Raw genomic sequence first — 20,444 nt, forward strand, 5'->3', positions numbered from 1 at the left:
GAGAGTAAAAAGGACACAATAAAGGAATAAAAGATAAGACAAAGGACTAAAAATGAAGAAGAGAGGAGGTAGAAAAGGTGTTTAAAAAATAAGAGACATGAGAACAATATGAGTCAAGGGTTTTGAAAGGGAATGAAAGGAAAGAAAAGAAGAGAAAAAAGAGAGAAGAAGGGGCAAGGAAGGAAAAGGGAAAGAGACACTAAAGACGGGATGAGAGGAAAGAAAAAAGAAGAAAGGAAAAGAGATTAAATATGAAAGAATGAGGGGAATGAAAATAAGAGGAGGGAGAGAAAAGGAAGGCAGAGAGGAAGGAATTAAAAGAGGAAAAAACGGAGAGGGGGAAGAAAATGGGTGAAGACGCTCGAAACAGGATAAAGGAAAGAAAAAAGAAAAGGATAAAAAAAGAAGAAAGTGTCCGAATGGAGAGAAAGGGAAGAAATGGGGAAGAAGGGATAGAAGAAAGTGAGAAGTGAATTAATCAAGGGAGAAAAAAGAGGAGGAAACATAGGAAGGAAAGACTGAAGGAGTGAGGAAGAGGAAAGAAGGGGGAGAAGGAGGGGGGAGGGAAGGAGGGAGGTCCCGTTTAAAGGAGGGCAGCTGGATTGCATCATCGCGAGATAAGCCTTCTATAAATAGGATGACGTCACCCCCAGTGCAGTACCCAGCTCCTCTCGTAGCGTTCCATTCTACGTCACCAGGCCCCGCCTCCTTTGACTCGAATAAATACTGGTGATGCAACTGAGGGAAGAGAAGCGCAACTCAAACCGCTCCGAGAGCAGGAACACAGAGACACAGGAGGAAAACAGTGACCGACCGCTTCACGTCCACTCATCTGACCCACACACCTTCAGCTCACACAGGTAGGACGGCTTTCTGTCTTAAGGGGGGGACTTTGTCACGGAAGACTGGATTTTTTCCCAAAGAGGGGAAGCAGGAAGGGTTTGCCGCGTCTGTCTTCGGGCTGCGCGTCCCGGGACGCTTCAGACCAACTCCGGTACCAAAGTCCGCGGACCAGAATAAAGTTTAAAAAGAAGGATAAACTATTTTTTTACCTGACATAACAACCAGACTCTGTGAGTTTTAGACTTATTCTGTTTTATAATCACATTTTGAAGAGACTTTCTTTGATTTATAACACCATATCAACATTTCATTAATTCACGAGCGGTAGACTGCAAGAAGATGTTGAATTTGTTTAACAATGTTACACTTTCATTACTTCAGCATTTTGTGGCTTTTAGTTAATTTCTCTGTTTTTAACTTTATTGTTTGAAAACTTTTCAAAGCGAACTCTAAAGTAGGAATAACTGCATCAGCTCTCCTTAAAATATTGAGGAAAATGTTTATAACAGGAATCCGAGAAATGTTTTGTCATTTTAGTTTTCTTATGTAAGTTTTCCCATGACTCACAAACTTTGTTCTAAACAATAACCCACCAAATTGAGCTGTTTTCATACCCACTGCGATGAATAACTCATTAAAACTATAGAAAAGCTTTATTTCATTTTCCTCTAAACTGACAGACTGCACCTTTAAAACAAAATTAATATCGAAAAAGTATGTGAAAATAAATAGCATAGTTAAATCCAGTATTAAAATGTGTCATTAAATGATTTTATGGTGATAAATAACCAGGGCTGACGTTTTTATGTGTGTTATAAATTTGAAAGAGTTTGTTTTGGTTTTGTTCTGACAGAGCGCACATGAACTCGTCTTATATGTACTGAACTGATGACTGTTGATTTGTTGGCACTTTGTCTCTCTACAGACGTTTAAGAGATGTTTCTCACACCCTGATGTGACTTTTTTTTTTTTTAAATTGTGCTGTTGTTTCAGATCCATGATAAAGATCGTTCTCATTGTGAAACAACAGATCTGAGTCCTGTAGTTTTTTAATGATCATTTTAAAACATCAGAGAGACATTTAGCTCTGATGTATTTTTGCAGCAACTTTTCTTGTTCACTTTTCCTGTTTTTGATAATGTGTAACACTGAAATAAAGAAAACTCACAGTTTTTACTAGTATTAATAATAATTATTATAAAAATAATAATAAAAATAGTAATAAACTGGCTTAGAATTTTTTTTCAAAGTCACTTTATGTATTTTTTTAAACCCTTTGTAACTTTTACTTTACTAACTCACAATGAATTGTGTTGTATGAATCTGCAAGCCTTTAAAGCCTCTGACTAACCTGGTTATATGTCTGTTTTTCTCGTCTTTGCAGAATGATGCTGCAGCACCCGGGTCCCTCGCTGGCTGACATCAGCTGCTCCGCCCTCGTCCCCTGCCTCTCCCCGCCCGGCACGCTAACCCTGGATGACTTCACCAACTTCACACCCATCGTGAAAGAAGAACTGCGTCTCGCCATCCAGACCAAGAGGCTGTCCAACGGGCTGAGCGCCGACATCAGCTCGGACGGGGCCAGCTCCAGCTCGGACCGAGTGTCTGAGAACCCTGCCTGCGGGGCCGGAGTCCGGAGAGAGGTGAGTCAGAGAGGGACCTCCACATGAAGTCATCCCTCTGAGGTGTGGTCAGTGTGGGGAGGAGGTTTCTGTGGGTCAAATGTTGACACTTTCTTCTTCTCCTCTGGTTTTCAGGTGACTCCTCAGGAGTACGACAGGAGGAAGAGGAGGAGGGAAAGGAACAAGATTGCTGCAGCAAAGTGCCGAAACAAGAAGAAGGAGAAGACAGAGGGTCTGCAGAAGGTATGTCAGATTTTTAATCACTTTATGAAAATGTTTTTCTCCCACACTCAAAAGTTCTTAACTCCACAAAAAAAGTTAAAGAAATGAATGTGTAGCTAAAAAAGTAGAAAGTAGAGTTTTTCTAATTCCATCATCAGGAGACTGAATCTGCTGATCTGAAACCCAAAGTTATTTTCAGTTGATTTAAGTTGTAATTCCAGATTTAGCTCCTAAAACATTGAGTTAACATAAAAGAAAGGCAAACTGAATTTCTTGGGTGATATTTTACATTAGCTTTCTGATTGCTTTTAACTTTTTTATTGAGATGAAAGTTTTTTAAAGGTTGCCTCTTGAAGCTTTTATATCAAATTGCAGTTAATAACATATTTCGTCACCTGTTTTTCTTCTCTGCAGGAGTCGGAGAAACTGGAAAGTGTCAACGCCGAGCTGAAGGCTCAGATCGAGGAGCTGAAGCAGCAGAAGCAGCAGCTGGTCTACATGCTGAACCTGCACAGACCCACCTGCATCGTCCGAGCCCAGAACGGACAAACGCCTGAGGACGAGAGGAACCTTTTCATCCAGCACATCAAGGAGAGCACTTTACAACTCCACAACCTCACCTCCACCACCTCCTCCACCTCCACCTCCTTATCCACATCTCTGCCCTCAGCAGCTCCTCTCTCCCTCGATCACATCCACTGCCCCTCTCACCTATGAGACACCGACCACACTCCGCCCGCTGAAGGAGGAGCTGCCACGGAGACTTATGAGCTGAGAAGGCTTTACACCGCCTTCAGTGACTCCTCGGTCGTCTTCGTCGTCCTGAAAGCTGCTGGAAGCTGCAGAAAGTGACCGCTTAGCCTGAAAGCGGAGCTGCTGATTGGACTGGAAACGACACGCTACAGACAGCTCCTCCACATGCATCGTGTTTCTGTCTGCAGCCAGGGCCAAGGACTGAAGCTGAAGCACTGAAACTAAACACATGAACATTTATTTTGTACCAAAGCGTGTATTTAAGGTGATTAAGGCACATTGTGTTAGTACATCAGAGACGTGAGTGCGATCCTGTAAACGAGTGTCTGATTGTTCAACTTCACATAACTTGTTTGTGCTTTGTGTTGGAGAAAATATATATTTATTACCTACTGTTTGACCTGTGATCGCTGCATCCACCTGAAACAAACAACTAAACTCGCTGCTACTAACCTCTCAGGATCCCTCAGCTGCAGACGTCATGTTAAGAGACGCGCACGCTGCAGACGGGCAGCATCACGCTGGACTTAAAGAGAAGCAATGTAGAAATGTATAAACCTGTATGCAGACGATAGCTTACTTTATCTGTAATGTGGTGAATTCTGCAGGAAGAGAAACGTAACACTTTATATGCAGACAATACTTCACTCTGGTAAATTTCACTGAAAGACAAACTGCGTAAAAGGTCTAACCTCTGTTTTTTTGATGTCACTTTATTTATCACTGCGATCCCTCTTAAGTTAATGAATCTAGTGTTGCTTTCTACATCTTCTGTGACGATGAAGCTTCACCAGTGTTATTTTCTGATGTGTTATTTTCAGATATGTTATTTTCTACTGTATGTTATCACCATATGCCTCTCTGGGTCTTGACTGGGAGAAAAACAACAGATTGTAATTTTTTAAAGTGTATTTTATGAACATTGTTTTGGTTTGGTGTGTTGAGCAGATATCATTAGCTCGGTATCTTTTGGAAGTGTTGCTTCAGCTGCTTCTCCAACACGCCTGACTCTGACGCTGTGTACCATGATGACGATATGTTATAAATCCTGCCAAATGTTGACCCTCTGCTCCCTCCTCCTCTCTGATCTGTTTGAGAGAGAAATGTCAGAGTTATCACAAAGTTTACTCTACATGTCCATTAGTGAGAGTTTCAGGTTAGTCACATCATGTCAGTCTGAGGTCATGGCTCAGGTTCAACATCACAGCGAGGTGTTTTTTTTTACACTGAGGACTGAAGTTTAATATTTAAGTTTGCATGGTTAGAGAGTCAAAGAAAGAAATGTATCCTCCATGTGTTAGTGATGGTTAAAGGGACGCAGGCGTCTGTGTGTTTCTGTATTTCTTTGTGTGATTGTGGATGACTTAGATCACCGTGGTGTTCATAGATAGCTGATAGACACCTGGATGTGTTTGTGTGTTATTGTGCCTTCTTCTCCTGGGGGCTGTTTTCTGATCGACTGTTTGCTTTCTGACTGTTGGAGCACTGAAGCCTGGACTATAGGCCGAGGGCTGAGCTGCACTGCTTTTACCGACGTGTACTTCTATCTTTGTGAGCTGTTAACTTTTGTTTTTGATACGTTGTAAATTAAAACATGTATTTCAAATTCTACACCTTGTCTTGCATCGCTTGATTTATCTCAATCTGTTCTTGTTGTTAGATCCAGAGTCTGGTCCTGGTCCAGCTTTCTGTTGAAGTTTCTTTATAATATGACATTAAATATTCAGGTAAATCACATGTTTAAACACATCAGAAACATGAACAGAACTGCCTCAGATTTCACAGTTTGGTGGGTAAAAATATAGTATATAGTTTCTCTAAAGCAGTCAAAGGTAATCTCACCTTTGGCTTTATAAAGGTGTGCTTCTAGCTTTGAAGCCCCCTTGTGTCCACCTGTAACACTTCCCTGTTGTTTTCCTGTTTATCTCAGTGATAAAATGCTGTCATCATAACATGTTTGAGGTCATTCCTTGAGGAAATTTATGACTTTACAGACGTAGGACGTTTTATCACCTGAACATAAAGGTCAGAGGGAGTGTGTTTACAGCAGAGAGAGATAAAAAGAGGGACAAGACTGGACATGTGCGACTGCAGAAAATTAATCAATTAATTTTGATTATTTATTATTTAATTCTTAATCATTTTAACTCTGGCTTAGGTATCATGTTCTTTTTTCTTTAAAAAAAAAAAAAAGAAAACTTTGTGCCAATAAAGATTGTGAATTTGAATTTGAATTAGAGAGGCAGAGAAGACTGGACATGCACTCCTGCAGACAGAGAGGGTGAGAGCAAGAGGGAAGGAGAGAAAGAGGGAGAAAGGGAGAAAGACAAGACTGGACATGTACACTGCAGAGAGAGAAAGAGAGTTGACAAACACTGGGCTTTTCCCTTCCTCTACAGTAGGTGGCAATATGCCAGATGTTTACCCAGCTTAAGTTTTAAGTCAAACACATCAAATGCTCATCACGTGAGTCAGAGAGAAGACTTTTACCCTCTGCTGGAGAAAAGTGGTAACTTTTCTTTTTGACTTCAGGATCAAACCCAGACATCAAAACTGTGGGTAAATGAATGTTCAGGTTTATCATCATGAAAACGTGCTGAATGATTTAATCGTGCCCCAGCTGATTCTGCAGCCAGCTAGTGGACACTCCAGAAACTGCAGCTTCTAATACTTCAAAATCCAGCCCTGCCCCTGTGACGTTAACTTCTGACACTGTTTACTGAATGAACATCGTTCTTTATCACTGAAGACTTAGGAATACAGATTAAAGAAATAAACTCAACAGAAAACTAATTTAAGTGAAGAGTAAAAGCTAATTTTCTTTGGTGACTGACAGTGTGGTATCGCCCCCTGTTGGCCATGCACTTGAATGCAGGTTTAAAAAAACTCTTTTTTTTTACACATTTATCTTCTGCTCATCTGAAACCAGCCTGTAAAATTCCATCAGCTTATTTTTTGATGCGCTTAAAAACTACTGGAGAACAATAAAACCGGTTATAGGCTCACCTGAAGTGACCCTTACAAACTGCTCTCTCTCTGAATGGGTCAGGGTCAGGGTGTTAGGGATGGGTTGTTCTCACTGTGTCAGGACAGATCCATGTTCCTAAACTTAAGTAGTTCTAAGCTGCTCCTTTGTGTTTATGTATTCAAAATCATCCAATCACAGCCCTCGGCTCTGTCACCTGATCCCACCCTTCCAATCTCTGTGTCAGGACACAAAGGAGGATCATTATCTGATCCAGGTTTCTCAATCTGTATGACCCCGTCTGGCATCTTAGACTCTGTGTCTGCTGTGACGCTGATGTCACCTGATCCACAGCGTGTACTCCGTCTGACAGGCTGTTACAGAATCCCTCCAGATGTTGTGCTGTGTTTGAGTCCCTAAAGTTAAACCTCATGAAATTAGAGTTTCTTTAGAGATTCAGATGCTGTGACAGGAAATGTTTTGATCTATGCTGGTGTTGTTTGATGTCCAGCAGGAAACAACAACGCCAAGCAGAAACCCCTTCCTCCTTCATGCTGTGTCTGATTTCACCAGGGTCATACGTGTCCCCCATGATGCTCTTTCTGCTCTTGACCTTGGGGCTCTTTGCTGATGCTCTCCCTGCCTTAAGCTTTACATGTATGAACATGGAGGAGAGTGGAGGTGTGCTCTGCCCAGTTCAGGTTTTGACTAAACAATAAATTCTTGTTCTACAAATATTCAGCTTTTTTTCCTCTCTCAAGAATAACAGAAGAAAAATCAGAAACCAGTAAACTTGACTTTTTACCCAATCCCTAACAATAAAGCAGATCGACCAATCAAGGCAGCAGCAGAGCAGCAGCTGTGCTCTCCCTGCTTCAGGCTTTGGCTTTTCCACATGTGGACGGGCAAGACACTTTTAGAACAGAGACATACTACCAAATATAACTTATTGCATGCAGATAGGTCTTTATTTTGATGGGTGTGATCCTGGCTGAAACAAAGTGCTGTTCCTATCAATTTTAACACAGGAGCAAAGACAAAGAACTGGTGTGAGTTTTACTGTAACTACAGGCAGAGGCTTAAACGAGAAACTGCATTTTAATTCTGCTTTCCTCTGAACCTAAGGAGATCATACAGGTGTGAGTGTTCCTCTGTTCTCCTTGTTCTCAGGTGAACTTGGTTCACCTCCTCCTCTCTCTCATCAAAGGATTAACATCAGATATTATGTGGTTATGGCTCAGTGTCAGAGTCAAGTTTCTGCTTTTATCTGACTTTTGACAGGAACAAGATGTGACATGAATCATCGAAAAACTGTCGTTTTTAAAGATGAGAATCCTCCCCACCCTCTCTGTCTCTCTTTAGTATTTTACAAGATGAACAGATGTTATTTCTTCATTCTCTCCCAGAAGTTGTGGGTGAAGTTTGAGGAATTTAAAAGTCATATATTTCCATCCTAACCTTTACTTTTATGACCTAATTCACTTTAAAAAGAGCTTGCCCCCAAACCTGTGTGACTGAAGTTCCTGGTGCTCATGGGTAGTTCTTTTAATCGTTAACTTTCTCCACAGGAGAAGCTCTCTGTGAGGAGAAGTACGGCTGAAGTAGAAGCAGAAGTGAGGAGTTTCAACATTCAGTGCGTTGCCGAATGTACAGCGAGGTGCACTTTATTTTCAGTTCAGTGTTGGGTCATAACTCAGGTCAGGTCAGGATGTCCAAGTGGCCTCAAGCAGGAAGTGCAGATATGCTGAACCACTGACCCTGATTGCACTATATATAAATATATATCTATATATTAGTTGTTTACACAGCAACTTAACATTTTGAACTTGACGTTATTTGGCTTTACTGTTATCATAACTTTTATCTTCTTCTTATCTTTCCTTCTTTTTCTTCTTCCCTTTACCTCTCATGGTCTCAGTCTGTTTTGTCGGTTCCTCTGTTGTCTGGGTTTTCTTCTCCTGCTGTTGGGTTTTTACATATTCACTGTTCTTTTTGAGGTTGTGCCCCTTGATCAGGTTTTAGTATTTCACTGGTTAACGGCTAAAATTTTATTATATTGTTTTTTACTTTATCTCTTTTTTATCTAGGATCTCTGCTGTTCAAAAGCCGCGTTTCCACCAAGCAGACCGGTTCGGTTTGTCTCACGCATTTTCTGGCGTTTCCACCAAGCAGACCGGTTCGGTTTGTCTCACGCATTTTCTGGCGTTTCCACTGACTAATCCCAGGATACATCTCCAAATAATCGAGACAAGCCGTCCCACTTTTTGGGACCCTTTCGTTTGGGTGCCAGACTGAACCGATCCGCTCTAGGAAGGTGGAGCTACACAGGAACCAAACCGGACTGCTTAGTGGAAACTAGGCAAATGGGACTTTGTAAATACAGCTATCAAAACACGTGCTTAGATTTCAGGCTCTATTTTTGATGCAGGCCCTGAACTCAGAAAATGTAAAATGTATCTCTGAGTGGGTTTTATTCTTTTAAGATTTTCATATTTCCATGACTCTGTTTTTAATTTTTGCCAGAGTTTGCTTAAGGTGGAAAGCTGTGAGAAAGGAAAGGTCAGAAATAACCTGAGTGGGATTCAGATGATCTTTGATTAAACATTATTCTGATCCAGAGTGTGAGATCCTGAGTTTGTCTGTATGAGAGCTAAAAGAGTTAAACTCTGAGGTTGGCCTGAGGCTCAGACCTCTGCTACTGGTCCCATGTGGGGGATTGGTCAATACTAGGGCAAAGTCTAATTACACACACACACACACACACACACACACACACACACACACACACACACACACACACACACACACACACACACACACACACACACACACACACACACACACACACACACACACACACTCACAGGAAGATGCTGTGTCATTCTCTCGGTTGAGGCAGAAACTGATGAAACTCAGTCACAAGTTGAGGCAGAGCCGCTGATGCAAACGTGGTGTCATAATCTGAGCAGTCACATCCTGTGTGACCGAGGTCAAAGGTCACAGTTTGCTTCATCAGACTGAATGGTCACTCAAGTAAAAGTGTTAGAGAAAGTCTGAACAGGAAGGAGAACAAGAAGCCGTGTCTCTGCAGGAAGCTGTGATTGAAAGATAGATTCATTAACCTTACGCAGAGAGGTGGAGGAGGAGAATTTTCACCTGAGAAAAACTGCAGAAATACAACAGTTAGAAAGTCTGACTGAGAGGAAACAGAGAGGATTAAAACAGGACAAGGAAGTAACACTGGGTCGTGTGAACAGGGACTCAGATGGGGAAACCCTTTGTGTCTTTGAGAGAAATATTAACAGAGGTTTTTATCAAAGAGGACTTGACAGCCTCAGGTTTTTCAATCAGAGCTTCCAGCTTTGCAACCGGTCCAAACCACATGTGCATCTGAATGCACCAACACCCAGTCAGCTTTGCACACGCTCAGTGCGATGCAACCAGCTGCACTGATTTCTTCTGCTTCACTGCCAAAGTCTGAATAAACTCGGATTCTGTTTCTGAGTTTTCCTCTGAAACAAAGCCGGCACATGTTCCTGGAAAAGCAGCCTGAATCAACATAAACATGTACCAGACGGTATACTGAGGGTCATTTACCGTAAAAAGTAAAAAAGAAAGAAAGAAGCCAATCTCTGACGCCATCACAGTGTCTGCTGGCACTGCTCGCCTTTTCTTCCAGAGAAATACTCAAGAACTCACCCATGACTTAGAAGAAGTGTATGAAAGTGGTGGAGGTGTGTCAGGTTGAGTGTGTGTGCGAGTGTGTTTGTGTGTGTGTGTGTGTCCACTTGTTGTTCATAAGAGGTTTGGAGCAGAACATGTCAGGAAAAGAGTTTGAGTAAAAAAAATCAGCAATTTATCAGAGAATCACAAAGTCTTCATCCTCCAGAGCTTGATACAAAAAAGGAGAAAACCAAATAAGAAATCTGGGATCATGTGGAGGACAGTCTCTGGGTTTGAGAGCAAAAGAAATTTGTGATCGTTTCTAAAAGCAACTTTTAATAACATTCCTCCATAAAACTGTTTGTGTTTTCATTGGACCAAACTCTTATTAGTCTTTTAAACTCTGTTGGAATTCTGAATGTGGACGAGATGAAAAGACATAAGGGCCTGTCTCCACTGACAGCAGCACCGCTTTGCTTCTTCCCTTTTAGCTGATGTTTGTCGCTGCACTCACATCCTCTCTGATGAAATAAGTTTCACTGTTGTTAGTATGTGTAAATATTTTTTTTTACATGTACTACCTTGACCTTAGATCCTCTGACTCTGCTTCCTTTCAACTCTTATGGTCTGTTGTACTTTCACAAACGTGCCTTTCACACACATTAACAAGACAAACTGGACTTGTATGTGTTTTTTGTTGTTTTCTCTGAGCTTAACCCAATACTTAAGGGAAAAATCCTCCCAGAAATCCAAATTATTGTTGTTGTTTGTCTGTGCTGGTTTACCTTAGCTGAAGGATCAGGAGTCCAACTAACATGGGTGATGGTCCTCATTTCTCTGGGCAAAAGATTGATTTATGGCCCTAGTATGACTCTCTTCCACTTTCCCTGTTCCTCTCTCAAGCTGCCCTATTAAAAAAATAAAATAAATTGCTTAAATTAAGGCCCCAAAATGATCTTTTAACAAGGGGGGAAAAGTGTGATTTTCTTAAAAAAAATCAAACATCATAAGTGGAGACAGGCCCTAAATGTGGGATTGGGGGCCTATCTCCACTGACAGTATTCCTTTGTTTGGTTATTGCTGACTGTACACAAAGTGCTCTCAGGTGGAAACAGTTTAACGTGTGTACTGTGCCGGTTTTTACCTTGGACGGATAGTCCTTGTAACTCTGGTCACAGGATCCAGTCCTGATCCTGGCACAACTTAGCCGAAGCCCTCCTCCAATGCCTCTTGCTTTCCCTGTTCCTCGCTGAGGATGTCCTTCCTAAAAAAAAAAAGTTTGAGAAAAAGCTAAAGAAGTCAATTCAACATTTTAAACACAGGTATCTAAAGCCCCGTTTCGACCAAGCGGTTCAATTCGGTTCGTCTTGGCGCGGCACACATTTTACGGCGTTTCCATCCTTTTTTTTACTTTTTGGGACCCTTTCAAAAGGGTGCCAGACTAAACTGATCCAATCTCAGAAGGTGGAGCTACAACACTCCAGACTGTTGATTGGTCGAAAGAATCGTCACTTACCGTGCGACAGCGGCTGCATTTCCCCTTGCGGCACACAGACTTCACTAAAACTAAGCTTGATTGCACTTTGTATCAAAGGGCCACATGCCAATCACAAAGAGGACGAAATGCTGCATGTCTTCCATCGTTGCTCTTTGTTTACGGTGTCGTGTTTTTCTTCTTTGTTCAATTTACTAGGGGGGTTCTCTGTGTTGTGCTGCTATGGCGTCACACTATTAGATTACTGATAGGGTTGTCACGAACGGCTTACACGCCGCCTACCACGAGTGGGCAAGGTTTGCTGTGGAAACGCAAACAGGACCAAGCTTAACACAGCCAACCCGTACTAAACCATACTGATCTAAACCAGACTGCTTGGTGGAAGCGGGGCTTAATTTGTCAATAAGGATGGTAAATGTTGGTCCTGAGGGAAAACTAACCACATTTGATAATTTGAAGTTTCTCTAATGAAACTCTAGAGATTCTGCTAATGCTAATGCTTCATGTTTTCTGTTTAAAATTCACTGAATCAAAGCAAAAAAACAATAACAGGTTTATTAACTACATCAGTGGAGACAGGCCCTAAATGTTGCCGCATAAAGAATCAGTACACATCAGTTTCAGTGTTTTTCAGACATACTTTTATTGCTGAAGGATTTGATAAGCTTTTGAAACACTAGTTTGAGGAATAGAAAGAGTAAAACTGAATTTTTCATTTTCATAACGTATTCATTCAAGAAGTAAAACAAAGTTAGAAAAGCTTTAAAGATGTACTTTTGGTCCAAGTAATGATTAGCCTGATGCCACATCACAGAGCTCTGTCTGGATGAAGCTTTCAGAGTCTGATGACGTGAATGAATAAATAAATGAATGAATGAATAAATTATGCCATATCCTGTCCTCGGGTGTGATGTTTGGATTTTGAGCAAAGACTGAATCAGAGTTTCTACAGAAATCTAAGAGGAAGCATTGATGTGCTAAACAAACACTGTACATGTTCAGTTAAGTCTGTCCTCACGGGTGTGTGTTTGTGTGCGTCAAGAGCTTGCCTGAGATCAGAGGTCACTGCACATGCTCTGTTGACACTTACTTGAGCTAATATTTTACCAAACTAACCACTATGCTGTAAGCAAGCAGAGGCTAGACGTGCTAAACTCTTTTCAGCTGATTGACTGAATGTGATGCAAGTTTTTACACAAGTGTTGGTTTGACCTTTGGAGCCTGCCCCGTGTGGACATTTGAGGAACTGCATTTTGTTCATGTGAATAATTGGAGACGTTAGATACCTGAGTTTCCACCTGTTTCCACTCAGGTTTTGCACTTTTTGTGATTTTTAGCTGTAGTCAGTAAGAAGGAATACAAATCTAAATATCATAACTTAGTGTCACTGTTTCTGCTGACAGTTAAACTTGAATGTCCCTCAGATTAACAGACTGATAATTGACTGCTACATCAGCAGATTATTTCACAGTGCGTGGGTTTCTAGCCTCGGTTTGACTCTAAAGTGTTGAAATTGTCTTTCCTTGTGTGTTTTCTTCAACTCAGAGAACCATATAAGGCCAGTGAGGTGTAACTGTCCCTGCTTTTCCCAGAAGTCTGCAGAAGTTAAAGGTTCACTTTCATTTCTGTAGGTGAGCTTCCTGTACTTGAGCTGAACTTTTTATTCAGCTCAGCATAGGAGCAGAAGGAAAAATGAAAGAGGATCCCTGAGTAGGTAAAGTTTGATGTGATGTGTTTGTGGTCAGATTCAGGAAGTATTAGCTTCACAATGCGGCCTCAAACGTAACCAGACCACACATGAAGTAAGCTGACTGACTGTAGTGACCGCAGGAACTTCACCGAGATGACATGACGTCGGGGAAGACTCGCTGAGGGACGAACATGTCGACTGTCACAGACAGATAAATCACATCCTGGAGGAGTTTCTGGTTTTCATTTACTCATAACCACAGAGGGAACTTAATTTAATCTCTGTGAGACTTTAGAAACTAGCCAACTCATCACCACTACGACTCAATCAAACTAATCAGTCAGAGAACTTTTATTTTCAGGTCCTAATGTAGGTTTTATTTCTCTCTTTTTTTTCTCATTTAATCAGCTTTTTGTTTTATTGTTTTTTATTTTTCTGTTCTGAAAGCACCCATTTCCTAAACTAAACCAGAAAACATTAACATTTTTAGCACTAAACATTGTAAACATGATGCACCATCAACATACCCATCACTATGCTGAAAGCACTCCGTTTTTTTGTTGTTGTTTTTTTTACTTTTCTGTTTATCAGTGATCTCTTGTTTCATTTTAGGGCTGTAATAGTGTTACATTCACTTACAGAAAGTCAAATTTCAAAGTGTTCAGATGTGTTTTTAATTTTGTTTGGTAAGTCTTAACATTTTTTATTTCCATTAGTTCAGTAAAGTATAACAAACAACCTTCATCCTGAATGAAAAAATCTTTAAGCCTTTGTGTTAGGAACTCTTATTTCTCTGACAGTTCAAGTTTAAATAGACTAAACTACATTAAATTTAAAGAAGGAAGTCATTATTTTAAACTGAGTGAAGGGGCTGATCGTTCCAGTCAAACACTTATTTTCGATTTATTCAGCAAACACTGACTGCACACAGTTGATGATTCCTTCAGTTGCGCCTTTGGACTCTGAACATGAAGAATCTGCTGCATTAAGGCTTCACTGTCTCATATGAAAAGTTTATGAGTCAAATATTTCAGTATTTTTTATATGAAAATGTACAAAATTAGACGTGACTGTGTTGTTTCATCATTATAAACTTTTATTTCACAGGTGTGAGACATCAAACATCTTAAAACCAGCTCACAGAGATTTTTACAGTAAACACAAACTTAGATTTAATGCTTTCTCTTACTCAGTAAAGCTGAGAAAGCTGAAAGACTGAAGCTTCAGTTTCTGAAGTTACACAGGTTTGATCACAAGAGGGCGCTCTTTATTCTGATGATGAAACCTCAGAGCTCAGCAGGACTTAAATTTGATCTCTAGCTATGGTGAATATCGCCCTCTAGTGGCCCAATGTAGCATTACAAGTCATCCTAAGAGTTATTAAAGCACACACTGCCTGCTCAGATATACCCCTCCCTGGTCTCACACAGAGTGTGTTTCTCTGGAGACAACCTGCAGGCTGCAGGCACTAGAGGAGCTGAAGGAGCAGTGCATGATGGGACAGAAGGGCTCGTGAGCCTTCAGAGCATCATTGAGCTCGCGCTGCTCCTCAGAGAGAGAATCCACCTGCACACAAACGTGATGAAAATGGATTTAATTCTGTGAAATTTTCAAGTGTTTTGTGATTTGTAATTCTTGTCAAATTAATGTCTTAAATTGTTGAAACTTATGTGGAGTTTGTGATGTTTCAAGATTAGTGTGCAATCTTATATCTTTCAAAAGTAAAGGCAGGGTTTGCACATGTGCACTTCTTGATGATGATGATTAACTCACGTGTCCATACCTCTCTCCTCAGCTTCATGTTTTTCTGCTCTAGCAGTTCACAGGCCTGAAAGAGGAGAGGAGATTCTAACCCTCATACCAAGTGAAACTCTTTATTTCTGTGTCACGCGGAATGCTACAGGGCTTTTCTCCTGTAATACAAATTTGATCTCTGCGGTGATGTTGGGAAATGATTACAGCTCTTCTTATGACTTGACATGAACCAGAATCCTCAAAACAAGCTTTACTTGTTCAGAAAAGTAAAAGACTCAGGAGTCCTAATGTGGTATTAAGTTTCCCTCCCATAGTCCTCAGCTGGTCTTTAAATTCAGTGCACTCAGACACACTCACCTGATGCAGCAGGTCGGCTCTCAGTGTCTGTCTCTTTCGGCTCCTTCGGGCTGAAACTCTGTTCTTCTCCCGCCTCTTCAGCCTCCTGCTGTCGTCTTTCGAGTCCTGAAACACACATACACATATATATACACATTACACTTAAACTGTTTTTTCTACCCACCTGGGGACACTAACAACTGAAGTACTTTGTGGTACCCTTAAAATCTAAACATGGCTCTTTGTAATCCTTTAAGACTGCTATTGCAAACAAAACAGGTCTGAGAAATGTGATTATGAATCTGTTGTCCCCAGGTCTGCAGAAACACACTGTATGCTTATGTCTACAGTGCACTGCTGCCACCTGCTGGTCATGCTTGGTATTGTATGTTGAATATTACAAAATTCTGCTGAGAGCACTTTTGTTACTATTACTGCTTTAAATATTTATTGTTTCATTTTCTAACATTTTGGTTAAACTCTAAGCTAGTTCAGGTCTGACTCAGTAGAATTTAAAAGTACAAATCAGCATTTACTTCAACACATACTTGTAATACCCAACAGCGCTTTGGTGCTCAGCTACACACAGTTCATCATGAGTTTTAGGTTAACAACATCATAAACTACTGTGTTCAGTTAATTTCAGTAAAAAAAGGATCAAATTAAAGCAGACATGCATGAAACCACCTCTAACTCTGAACATGAGAGTTTGACTAAAGATGTTTGTACACCTCTGACATTTGACCTCCACTGAACTAAAGCTCTGTGCACCATGGAGATCATTTTCCTGAGATGATAAAAACAGAAGAGCTCAGTGAGCTGTGTTTTTGTGCTCTTACCTCACATCCTTCACAGAGGTGTGTCTCCTCGCTGCTCTGTGGATAAAACTGGCAGGAAGCGTCACACTCTGACATCACAGGTGTGTGTGTTTTTATCTGCAGGTTACAGATTAAAATCAGGAATATGTTTCGACCTGCACGCTGTCTGTGTCTGAAAATACAGAAGACGATCCGAGGACGGGCTCAGAGAGTCCAACCAAAGCAGGCAGGAGGCAGTCTCCGTTTCACTTCAGCTTTCTTTTCACCTCTCAGCCTCGCTGCTGTTTTAGGAGAAGCAGTGAGGGATGTTCACAGAAGTCACATGGACTGAGGTTTTCATCAAACACAAAAAACTGCACGGGGTGTCCCCCCGGGGGTCGCTCCTTAATCTTGTGAACGAGACGGGTGCACTTTGGCCATGAAGGTCAGGGTGAGCAAACAAAAACATCTGGGTTTTTTTTGAAGGAAACGGACTAAAGAAGACGCAGAGCGCACATGTTCTGTGGGGATTTTCAATTTTGCTTTTTGTGGACGCTGATGAAACACATCTGATCAACAAAATTAAGATTTTTTTTTTTGCAAGTTATAATTTCATGCACTAGCTTCAACTAGCTTTTATTTGCTAACACTGTGGAAAAAATCAGCACAACAACCCATTTACTAAAAAGTTTCTTTTTTTAATAAACAGTTTATTTTTTGCTCAGTAACTGGAGCTGACAGCCCATGAACAAAGCTCTTTAAGACCGTTAGTGACCAAAAAACGTCCTTCTTCAAACGTCTCATCCTGTGTGTGTCTGTCTGTAAATTAACGTGCAGACTTTAACTTAATTTAGCACTACGAGCTCCAAACCAGTTAACATTGACATGCTTTGTGCAGCTTTGTATGATGAATGTTTCAGATTCAGTGAGATAAAATGAGTCTGTGTGAAGTCACCTGGAGTGATCTTATGAAGGCAGAAGAAACGTGGAGGCTGACTTTACGTTACCTGGAGTTATTCCTGACCTTTGATCTCCTCCAGAAATGAGACATAGAGGTTTGACTGAAACACACTGAATCCCTGCAATCCCATCACCTCCATCGTTTACAGAAACACCTGCAGGAAGAGTCACTCCATCGTCTCCTCCGCTGCAGCTTTCTTGCTCAGGGGAACGTAACAGTTTGCAGCTGCTGCGTCCTCCACGGCTCTCTTGATTGGCTCCCTGCTCCTCGCCGCTCTGCTCCCAGGAGGAAGGTGTGCGTCTGATTGGCTGTCGGGACCGAAGACCTCTCTGTGGATCTCCATGGAGGCAGGGCTGGGCTTCATGTTGAGGACCTCACAGAGGCCTTCAGCCTGTTTCTGCAGAGTGTTGATGGACTGCAGAGAGATAAAGACAACATGCGTAAATAATGTTACAGTGTAAGTGTGTGTGTGTGTGTGTGTGTGTGTGTGTGTGTGTGTGTGTTACCTTTATAACCTGGATGGCCTGTTTCACCATGACGGGGGCTGCTGAGGATAAATCCTTCATCATGCTCTCTGTAACGATGGAATAAAGATGAATATCATAACTCTGAGTTACCAGATGAAGTCTTTATTAATATCTTCAGCTGTTTGACACTTTTGCTGTTTCCCTGAGAGTAAACACACTGATTGTAGATCATTTATTAACTTCAGACAGTAGAATATTCTTCTGTTCAGCCATTAAGACATCAGATGATAAAATATAAAGTGTTTTTTGTACATCACAGAGGCGTCAACAAGACTTAAGATACTGATTAGAAACGAGAACTGTGAGATGTTTTACTTATGGTCCTTTCTTTTGTCCCCATAGACATCTCAACATTTGAAAGTTTAAACTTCAGGGCAAAGTACAGAGGAACAAGCTCATAATGAGGAGGAGGCTTTTTTAGTGAGAGGAATAAAGAATTTCAAACTTTATAATAAAACAAAAACAGCTTCCTTGGTGTTTAATGAGAGAGGAAATGCTTGGAAAAGTTAAAGGAGTAAATCTTCAACTTTTGGCACCTTTGATTAACTGTCAGATTAACCACAAACATTATCTGAGTGTCGTGAACCAGATGTTTCACTTCTCCCTCGATCCTCTCTCTGAAACTCACAGCACAAACAGGAACCTCTGAAACATGTCCCTGTTTCTGGTTCAAACTTTCAAATGCTCTCTGCAAAGAGAAGTAGATGCTCCTGGTTAACTCTGAGGTAAAAAAAAAAGACCAGCATCCTGTGGTTACTCACGGGAGTGGATTAAAGAAATATAAACTATCAATGAAACCGAGAGAAATATTACAAACAGCAGCATCAACCACAGGCTGCTGAGGGAATAAATAGATTACCCATTAAAGAGGCGTGCTTGGACATTTCAGTTTAAGGTTTTACCGTGATCCGGATCTCTGAGAACCTCCTGAGGTTTGACCACCTGCTGGTACAGCCCCTGAAGAAAAAAACAAATCACGCACACATCAACCCTCTCTGTCAAGCCGTAGTAAAGACAGCGCTTTAGAGAAACCCACTGTTGCAGCTGTCTGTCAAATTTCAGCTTCTGCAGAATTTAAAGCTCTTCTTTTGTGACATATCCAAAGTTTACAAGGGTCAATGATCAGTTTAAAGCTTTTATTGTGCCAAAATCCAAATTAAAAAAAGCAAATAAGCAGGAGCAAAAAAGTGGGAAAACGATAAAATGTAATAAACGATGAGGACAAGGTAAAATGAAGGTCAGTGAAATAAATATGAGAGCTTCTAGTCTGCTTTGTTTTGTCTAAAACTCCCACCACCACATACAATAAAAGTAAAAGTAAAAAAGGAAATAACCACATCCCTACTATGTCAATGCAATTATGTCATCAAAGCAATGATGAAAAACCTACACCTTTTTGCTCCTACACTCACCATGAGTTTTCTCTCAGCTTTCAGAGCATGGAGGAAATGTGGCAGGATCTTTCTGGGATATGAGCGACGCCTCCTGGTGGTCTCTACAATGGTGTCATCCAGCAGACTCTCCAGATCAACGGCCTCATTCTCTGATAGAAGGGAATAATAAAGTTACATCCAGAGTTAACATCAGACAGCAGGAATTAGGGACAGAACATTTCCCTTATTTGGAATAACATGTAAATGATCCTGAATTGCTTTATTGGAGTTTGAGCAGGGAAAGAGAATCACCTTCATCATCAGGTGCCTCCTCCCATGGTTTCCCGTTCACCAGAACATTTTCCTGAACAGCTGCTTCAAAGTTCTGCACACAGACACAAAACACTGTCAACGCAGCATTTCTCAGATCTGGACGGCACTGTCTTCAACAAAACCAGCAAAATCTGCCAGACTGTGCAGAGCTCCACAGACAGACTCCACACTAACTCTAACATCCTCATAGTTTGCTTATCTAAGACACACTTTATAGACAGTTTAAATCCCTTAACAGAGCTTGAGGTAAGATTAAAGTCAGGGTGAATGAGCTTCAGCTGTGCTAGCTTTGTGTTCAGTCAGTTTCTTCTGTTGTTGCATTTAAAAGCATCCTGTTTCAGACCCATTTTCAAAGACTTCAACTGTTAAATGACAGCTTATTTAATCAGGGGAGTGTTAGTTTTATTTTATCTAATAACCTTTTAAAGTATAATATAGATTTTTGCTAAAGGTATTTTCTGTTCAGATTTATGTCAGACTGTTTCAGTGTTTTAGTTCATGACTCTAATCTCTATTTCCTATTATTTATACTTTTTATTATTTTGAGTGTATTGTATACAGTCTAGTAGAGAGTATTGATCAGTAAATCACCAGTAAATACGGTGTTTTTCTGATGGGATTTGGTTCACATTCCTGTAACCAGCAGCTCTGAGGAAACTTAGTAAAAGTAAAAGTCAACTGAAGTTTCTGTTAACACCGAATATGGCATTTAATTACATGTGAATTATTTGCACATGGAGAAGACTGGGCCTTAAAATTGGATTTACGATATAAATGTTTGAAAATATGAACTCACCGCCAACAGATCCAGTATTAACTCTTTCTTCACGTCCTCCTTCACGTCGGTTTGACCGTCCAACGCTGTCTTTAAAACCTCTTTACACTGGTCTATGAGCTCGGTCACTCTTTTCTTTGACGGTACTTTAATTCTGTACTCCTCTTCTGTTGTTTCATCTTTATTTTCATCTCTGGGTGAGGATTCTCTGTTCGCCATCTTTACCGCCTTCTGTTTATACGTGTGACGTCAGCAAAGAGTCCGGCTGTGAATGCTTCCCCGGCTTCAGTATGCGTCGTAAGGAAGTTCCGCTCGTCTGTTATCTACGTCCAAA

At 40.9% G+C, this 20,444-nt stretch overlaps 3 protein-coding genes across 3 annotated transcripts; 1 reads left to right on the plus strand and 2 right to left on the minus strand.

Moving 5' to 3' along the window:
• The first annotated feature begins 739 nt into the window (after positions 1-739).
• Positions 740-5,051, plus strand: atf3 (activating transcription factor 3). Its single transcript, XM_074685205.1, has 4 exons — positions 740-860; positions 2,228-2,486; positions 2,601-2,708; positions 3,102-5,051. The coding sequence occupies exons 2-4, from the start codon at positions 2,229-2,231 to the stop codon at positions 3,402-3,404; spliced, it is 669 nt and encodes a 222-aa protein (XP_074541306.1). The 5' UTR covers positions 740-860; position 2,228; the 3' UTR covers positions 3,405-5,051.
• A 9,522-nt stretch (positions 5,052-14,573) lies between these two features.
• On the minus strand, positions 14,574-16,494 carry batf3 (basic leucine zipper transcription factor, ATF-like 3). The gene is made up of 4 exons (XM_074684777.1): positions 16,184-16,494; positions 15,366-15,470; positions 15,037-15,081; positions 14,574-14,819 (listed from the first exon to the last, which is right to left on the minus strand). Exons 1-4 carry the CDS (start codon positions 16,256-16,258, stop codon positions 14,676-14,678), a joined length of 369 nt encoding a protein of 122 aa, XP_074540878.1. The 5' UTR covers positions 16,259-16,494; the 3' UTR covers positions 14,574-14,675.
• A 347-nt stretch (positions 16,495-16,841) lies between these two features.
• On the minus strand, positions 16,842-20,393 carry nsl1 (NSL1 component of MIS12 kinetochore complex). The gene is made up of 6 exons (XM_074684776.1): positions 20,132-20,393; positions 19,315-19,387; positions 19,042-19,172; positions 18,532-18,586; positions 17,609-17,676; positions 16,842-17,517 (listed from the first exon to the last, which is right to left on the minus strand). The coding sequence occupies exons 1-6, from the start codon at positions 20,327-20,329 to the stop codon at positions 17,269-17,271; spliced, it is 774 nt and encodes a 257-aa protein (XP_074540877.1). The 5' UTR covers positions 20,330-20,393; the 3' UTR covers positions 16,842-17,268.
• Positions 20,394-20,444: the final 51 nt, after the last annotated feature.

Source organism: Halichoeres trimaculatus, unplaced genomic scaffold (genome assembly GCF_033239565.1).
Source record: "Halichoeres trimaculatus isolate MK-OKI-2021-1 unplaced genomic scaffold, fHalTri1.1 fHalTri1_scaffold_13, whole genome shotgun sequence".
In the NCBI taxonomy this organism is placed as follows: domain Eukaryota; kingdom Metazoa; phylum Chordata; class Actinopteri; order Labriformes; family Labridae; genus Halichoeres; species Halichoeres trimaculatus.